Genomic DNA, 7473 nt, shown 5'->3' on the forward strand with positions numbered 1-7473 from the left:
AAAAAAAAAAAAAAAAAAAAAAAAGAAATCAAATAATAGCAGATGCTGGCAAGGCCATGGGAATAAAAGGACCCTTCTATATTGTTAGTCAGAGTGTAAATTGGCACAACAAATATGGAAATCACTATGCAGATCCCTCAAAAAACAAACTAGAGGCTCCATTTGACCGATCTGTGCCCCTACCAGGTATCTTCCTCAACAAGTTCAAAGGATCACTGCGGTGATTCATACATACTGATGTTTATAGCAGCACAATTCATAATAGCTAAATCTTGGAAACAGCCCACAGGCCCATCAACAGGTGAATGAATAAAGGAAATGTATTTATATACAATGAAGTACTACTCTTCATAAAAAAGAATAAGCTTGAGTCATGTTGGGGCATAAGAGGACAGATGGCTGAAGTGCTGCCCCCGAGTCCCGGAATGCTGGTCCCGGAAGTCTGCTGGAGTGAAGTCCCTCCACCACAAACCATTCCCTAATTATTTCTTTGTTCTTATTCCCAGTTTACCTTCCCATTTACTGGTGGTTTTCACTCCCTTTCATTCATAAACAGGTGTTGTTTTATCTAGATATTCTGTCTTTAGTTTAAAGAGGGTGTATCTGTTCTTAGCTCCTTGTGATTGCCCTTTATCATACTCATGCCTCCTTATGACTATTGTTAATCATCAACCCACTGTAACCTTGCTCTTGTGTGTCACCATGAAACTGCTACAAAGACCCTAAGTAAGAAATAAACTTTGCCATTACCCATCAGCTTTTGGTCATTCATTGTGTCTGCGGCCATCTCCCTGAGTCCCCTTGTCTGGTAGGAGACCCCAACAGGGTCATTTTTAGGGAAATGGATACACCTCAAAATCATACTTTTAAGAGATATTAAAAAGAGAATGGAAGGGGAAAATTGAATCAGAACTTTTATAAATGGGGAGGAGGAGAAGTGTTGAAGGGAGGGGAGAGGGATCAGGAAAAAAAGAACAATTAAGACATATTATTTGTCTTAATTATTTGTGTAGGCACAAATCCCCTAGGGTGAATGTGATCATTAAGTATGGCAAATATATGCTAATAAAACATAAATAAATTAATAAAATGTGTCCTATATTATCTAGACATTTTTAAGAGTTGAGGAGTTCCTTTACCAGTATGTATCTATTGGTACATATGTGTACAGTATTTAGACATGCATTTATAAACCCAGAAAAAGACTGAAAAGGATATCTACTCCATGGTCAATATGGATTACATATAAGGAGAAGATAAGCAAAGAGTGAAAGCCAAAATAAAGACAAGCATCAGGAAGTATTTGGATAATATAATTCATTCAAGTACTTAGATAAAATGATATCTAACAAATGATTACAAAAGGGAAAAGAAAAAATATGAGCAAAGGAAAAAGTTTAAACAAAGTCTTCATAGATAGGGAAAGGTGGAGGGGATGAAGGGAGGGCAGGGATATGGGGAAAAAACAAGAACCAAGATACAGCATATAAAGGGACGAGATCCCAATGATGAATGTACATATGCTGTAAACCTAAAAAGTACCAATAAATGTAACGGAAAATTAAATAAAAAAGAAACAAAACACTACAATTAAATTTACTCTCTTAGTTAAGAAAACCAATCTATTCCCAGAAATATTTGCTAGAATGTTGCATATATCAGTTAATCTGTTTCTAGTATTTCTATTAGGTACAATTCCCTGATTTTTATTTCACCCTATGTGTTATCCTTTTAAATCCTAGACCTTAATTGAGTAACCTTGAGGAATATACAGTGTGAGAGGAGTTAATAGCTATCTCCCATTAGGGAGACACAACATAGTGAGACAACAGAGGCAGTAGTTTTAGAAAGGCTAGGAGGTTCCCGGTTCTCCAGATCCTCCAAATTTCCCTCAAGGTCATTGTACTGATATTGAAGTGGTATAATTCCATCATTAGTTTTGTGTCTAATCCTTCCACAGGTAAACTGGTGTGACACTGAGTTCAGCTAGTGATGTAGCACAGCAGGTTACTGAGCCCATCTCTGAGTTAGTTTTGTGTAGTCTTTGCTCCACGTGGTTAGAATGGCAGATTTTTTTTCCTCCAGCAGATTGGTAGAACCCTGAAATTCATTCTGCACCTTAAGAGTAGAAACCTAAGAAGTGCAATAATTGTCTTGAAAACAGAAGACCCTGTGGTCTTGGCCTTCCTCTTTCTCTTGGTCTTACTTAATTTTGTAGTTTTCCATTGTTCACAGGATTATCCCAGTGTTCACAGGCAATTATACATCATAACAGAACAGTGGCAATTACATACTATGAGCAGTAGAAATGGATGCGCATTTCATGTTGTACATCTCTGAATAATAACGCTTCCCTGGGAGATGTTCCTTCAGTCAAATGCAAAATTGAAGAGGAAGAGCGGCCCAGTGATTTCTAATCAAAATACTTTCAGCTTTGAAGTTCCCTTGGCAGCAAATAGCCTTTGACACCAGTTTCGGTATCAGTAACAATTCTTTGGTTGTAAGTAGCCGAATCTAATAGTAGACCATTGTGGAAAGGCTGTGGGAGCCTCATAAACTTGATGGAGGGGGCAGTTCTGAAATGGAGAGCATATCTCAGCTCTGACTACCTGACAACTTCCAACTCTTCTTACAATGTCTTCTTACAATGGCTCTCTGAACAGGCATCCAAATAAGTTGTGTCTCATTTCCTCACCAGTAAAGAAAAAATCATAACAGAACTTATCTCATATACTTGTCATGATGATTGACCAAGGGAATGAAAGGTAAGGTACTATGTAAGTTTTGTATTGTCTTAACAAATTACTGCAACTGTAGTGTCTTAAAATGACAGCAATGTCATCTTGTGCTTCTTTTGATCTGCAGTCTGCCCCAGTGCAGCTATTTCCACTGCTCTGTGTTGAACAAGGCCAATGGCAAAGTGTGAGCTGGAATCATCTGGAAGATCTGGGGAGAGAACCACTTCCAGGTTGATTTGGTTAGTAGGCAGAACTCACACAATTCCATAAGAGAAGGTTCTTGTTTCCTTGCTGCCTGTTGGGTGCTGTTATTCTAAGCTTCTAGAGTTGGTCCATGATGTCCAACTTACTGCTGCTTCTGTCATAAAAGCCAACAGTTGCAGGGATGGGTTGGGCTTCTCATGCTTGTATTTTCTCTGATCTTTCCTTTTGCCTTCTCTTTCCTGCCTATAGCTGGAGAAGGTTCACTGCCTGTAAGGATTCATATGATTATATTGGGCCTATGTGGAAAATTCAGGCTTGTTTTCTTTTTCTAGTGCCTCATGTAACATCTGCCCAATTTCTTTTGCAGCATAATATAGTAAGTTCCACCTTACAAAATGAGTTCTGTTCTGGGAGAACCTAAATCAATTTCACTGCTAATCCAACAGAATGACTCTGATACACCTCTGACACAAATGTACAATGTAAAGCATAAAAACACACACACTTCAAAACTACAGTAAATCCCAAACTATGCTGTACTATAGGATACCGTGGCACCGGACAGTAAGCACACAGGAGCACAACTGTGAAAATCTCTTCCAGACACGTGAATTACCTCCACCATCAGCTCCAATTTGGAACTTCCTGTAGAGCATTTCCATGGGTCCTAGGGGCTAAAAGAAGGATGTCTTCTTACCATGGGCACTTAGTACACTTCTTGGCACAAGTTAAGAGGTGTAAGCAATGTTCAATTGTTACCGTTTTTATTGAACATTGCAAAGAGTAAGATCATGGCGGGAGTTATCTGGACCCCCTATTAATATACCCAACTTCCACAACAAGACTTCTAGAGGAGTCCCTGGTCTCAGCCTTGTCTTCAGAGGCACGTGCCTACAGGTGCTACATAAACAGTGCTCCCACCACTTGTCAGATTTCGTCTAGGAGGGCTCATGCCCATGTACTGACCCTCTGTGCTGTACCACAGGCACACATCACCTTGGTGTTCCTATGAAAAGTAAATGAACGATATAGTAACCACCTCAGAAAAGTTCATTGTTCAGACAACAGGGTTGTAGGAATACAACCAGATTGAGTCTATTCCAAATGATTACTTTCTCTTTGTTGGTTTCTGGCGATATTTCAATTTCCTAGAGAAAGAGTCTGAATAATGTGACTCAGATCTTGGTTTCCCTCATTGCCCCATTGCAATGCCAAGAGAAAGGAATAGAATGGTCAACCTACCCTGGGTTTTTAGATCATTCCCCTTGACTGCCATATGAATCTGTTAAACTCACTTTTCGTAAGATTTTGGGACTTAATTATCAGAAGTGTGAAGATCTAATGAGCAACCAATAGTCATAGATGTTCAAACATGAGCATCTCAGCATTTTAGTAAAATTATTTCCTGGAAAGGAGGCTTAGTTGGTTTACTTCTTCTCTGAATAACAATGAACATCAGTCATACTAAGAGTGTTCTGTACTCTTCACAATTATTTCCTAAAAAGTAAAAGCCATCATGCTCCTGGTGGCATCCCTCATCAGAGACAATCAAGAAACTTTCCTTGAGGTCCCATTCTGATCATGCAGCATAGCAGTTCTGAGTCCATTTCATCATGATTTGGTGTCTGCTACATGAGAGGATAGAAATATTTTCTGAGCATTCTTCTCACCGCTGCCTTCACCTCCTTGTTCTTCAGGCTGTAGATGAGGGGATTCAGCATGGGAGTGATCATGCTGTATTGCAAAGAGAAGATCATTTCCAGAGGGGAACCTGAAGTTGGTAAGAGATAGCTGATGAAGCCTGAGCAATAAAACAAGATCACTGTAGTGAGGTGAGAGGAACAGGTGGAGAAAGCCTTGCTTCTGCCCATGGTGGAGCTAACCTTCATGATAGTAGAGACAATACGGGTGTAAGAAGAAACAATCATAACAAGGGTTCCAAAAAAATGTAAGACAGATGAACAGAGCAGGAGGGTGAAGTTGGTAGAGGTAGCAGAGCAAGACAAAGGAAAGAGAGAAGACAGCTCACAGCTGAAGTGGGGAATAGTTTTGTCCTCACAAAAGTCTAAATTCACAGCTGGGAGGATGTTGATGAGAGCGTCAACAAAGGCCAGACCCCAGGAGACACACACCAGCCCTACACAGAGCTGGGTATTCATCACCTGGCCATAGAGCAGAGGGAAGCTGATGGCAACGTAGCGGTCATAAGCCATCACAGCCAGCAGACAGGCCTCAGTGCCACCAGTGACAAACACAAAAAAGGCCTGAGCCAAACAGCTCTCTACAAAGATGGTTTTTCTTTCAGAAAGTAGATTCTCCAGCATCTTGGGTGCTGTAACAGATGAGTGGCAGAGGTCTAGGAAGGACAGTTGTTTTAAGAAGAAATACATGGGTGTGTGCAGTTGAGAATCAGCTGTGATCACCAGCAGCATTAAGAAATTCCCAGTAAGAGTAAGGAAGTAAATCAGAAGGAACAACACAAAGAGTACGGCCTCGATGTAGGGATCAGTAGACAGTCCAAGAAGAATAAATTCTCTGATAGCACTGTAGTTTTTCATTGTCATATAATGTTCTCTCTGCAATACAAGAAACAAAATCCGTCAAAAGACCTTCAATCCCAATGGATACCCCAACATGTAGCTCTTACTTTCTATGAATATCTTGTCATCCTTACCTCAAATTATATGTTCAGATGTTTAAAAGCTAACCTGTGGCTGTGAACTTAACATTGCTCTTCTAAAATGCCCAATGGATACATATTGAGGATATACTCCTAAGTGAAATGAATAAATCACACATGTGTAAATACTGAATAGTTTCTCTGGTGTGAAAATCTACAATAGTACATAAGGTCCTAATGAAATAATTGACCATGTGAAATAGGAAGAAAAGGGCTAAAGGTGTAGGGAAAGTTGGAAGAGTATGGGAAAGGGAATAAGGGAAAAGAAAAAAAATATGACAAAATGAAAAAATGGAAATAAAGTGTTTGTGAATGGGGAGGGGAGGCAGGGGTAAAGGGGAGGGCAGGGACAAGGGGAAAAAATGAGAACCAAGACCTGTCATGTAAAGGTACAAGATCCCAATAATGAATGTAATCTTACTGTATACCTAAAATATACCAATAAACTCAATAAAAGAATAAAATGCCCATGTTATTCTTATCATAATTTTTTTGCTTAGAATCTGTTCATGGTTCTGAGAGTGATTCTTTGAGCAAAGTTTCTTATGAGAGGAAATTTTCAGGAAATTACTTGAGAAATGGAGAGCAGATCGAATCTATATCAAAAGGATTTACAAAGGAGCCGGAGTACTATTCTACAAAGAAGGGAAAGTCAGGGGTATTAGGCCAGGTACCAGAAGTTACAACAGTTCCCTGCTTCTAGTTTTCCATAAGTTTAAATGTTATCATTGGCTGTACATGTTTGAGTGAAGGAGCCTAAATGGTCCTCCAAATTAAAAAAGCATTCATACTGATTTTTAAAATGTATTGTCATGGGAATAAGAGTCCACATGAAGTGCAAAGAATCATTAGAGAACAGGAAAACAATGGCATCAAGGAATATTAGATTATCGATTTTTCTTGGTTTACATTCTCCCACTTTATTTATTGGCATTATATTCTCATTTAATTTTTTTTTTTTTTTTTTTTTTTTTTTTTTTTTTTTTGGTACCAGGGATCACATTCAGACCCTTGATCTTGTAAGGCAGGCGGCAAAACCACTGCGCCAAATCCCCAACCCCTTAATTTAATATATATACCCATAATAATAATGGTCTTCAAACAATGGTGGCCTAGAACACAATGCCAAGGAAAATTTAGGGTGGGCTTTTGTGGGCAATTCTCTGCCTACAATCGGTCATGAGAGGCTGACCAGTGTTAGAGGATGATGGTCTAGATGGAAACACCAGGCCCATCGATAGCCCACATGTCCAATAGTGTACATAGTCACCACTGCTGTGCAAGCCATATGCCAGGCATCAGGCTCCACATGGCCACACGAACTCCCTTCTTCTACTTTATAGTTTATAGACTTTTTTTCTACACTGGCCAGATGCTCTAGATTTCATGAGAGTCTCAGGATAACTGTTGAATACCCTTACTTTCTTTCTGCTCTAATTCAAAACTGCATCTATAAAGAGTGAGGAAGCCTCTCTGTGGTTAGTTGACTGAGTAGCTGAGCCCCCAGTGCTGAAAAGGAACAGAACACAATTACCTGAATTCTCAGTTATTAGGACACTGGGTTGCATGACGACTTTCAGATCCAGAAAGCAGTACACCTTCTCAGCTTATAGAGTCAACAATGAGAATAATGCTCTAAGGGACAAGTAAAAAAATCATGTTGAAATGTGACCTTACGATAGATTTTGCACTAGCAGTATAGATGATGAATTGAAGACAATACCTGGACATTATGTGAGGAACCAGGACAGAGCAGACAACTGCATAAATTCTTCCTCTTTGAATCTGCAGACATAGGGGTTCCTGTTGATCATCCTGAGATTGCCCCATCACACCCACAGCACGGCAATG

The 7473-nt window shown here is 39.6% G+C and overlaps 1 protein-coding gene across 1 annotated transcript; it reads right to left on the reverse strand.

Annotated features, from left to right (window-relative positions):
* Nucleotides 1-4570: 4570 nt before the first annotated feature.
* Nucleotides 4571-5506, reverse strand: LOC104872197 (olfactory receptor 8S1). The gene has a single exon (XM_010638376.2). It carries the CDS (start codon nucleotides 5504-5506, stop codon nucleotides 4571-4573), a length of 936 nt encoding a protein of 311 aa, XP_010636678.2.
* Nucleotides 5507-7473: the final 1967 nt, after the last annotated feature.

The sequence above is a fragment of the Fukomys damarensis genome, unplaced genomic scaffold (genome assembly GCF_012274545.1).
Source record: "Fukomys damarensis isolate Sample0158 unplaced genomic scaffold, DMR_v1.0_HiC HiC_scaffold_15, whole genome shotgun sequence".
Taxonomy (NCBI): Eukaryota; Metazoa; Chordata; class Mammalia; order Rodentia; family Bathyergidae; genus Fukomys; species Fukomys damarensis.

Bases quoted from the DNA above. Each gene is read 5' to 3' on its own strand.
- LOC104872197 (XM_010638376.2), bottom strand. From the start codon at position 5,506: ATGACAATGAAAAACTACAGTGCTATCAGAGAATTTATTCTTCTTGGA.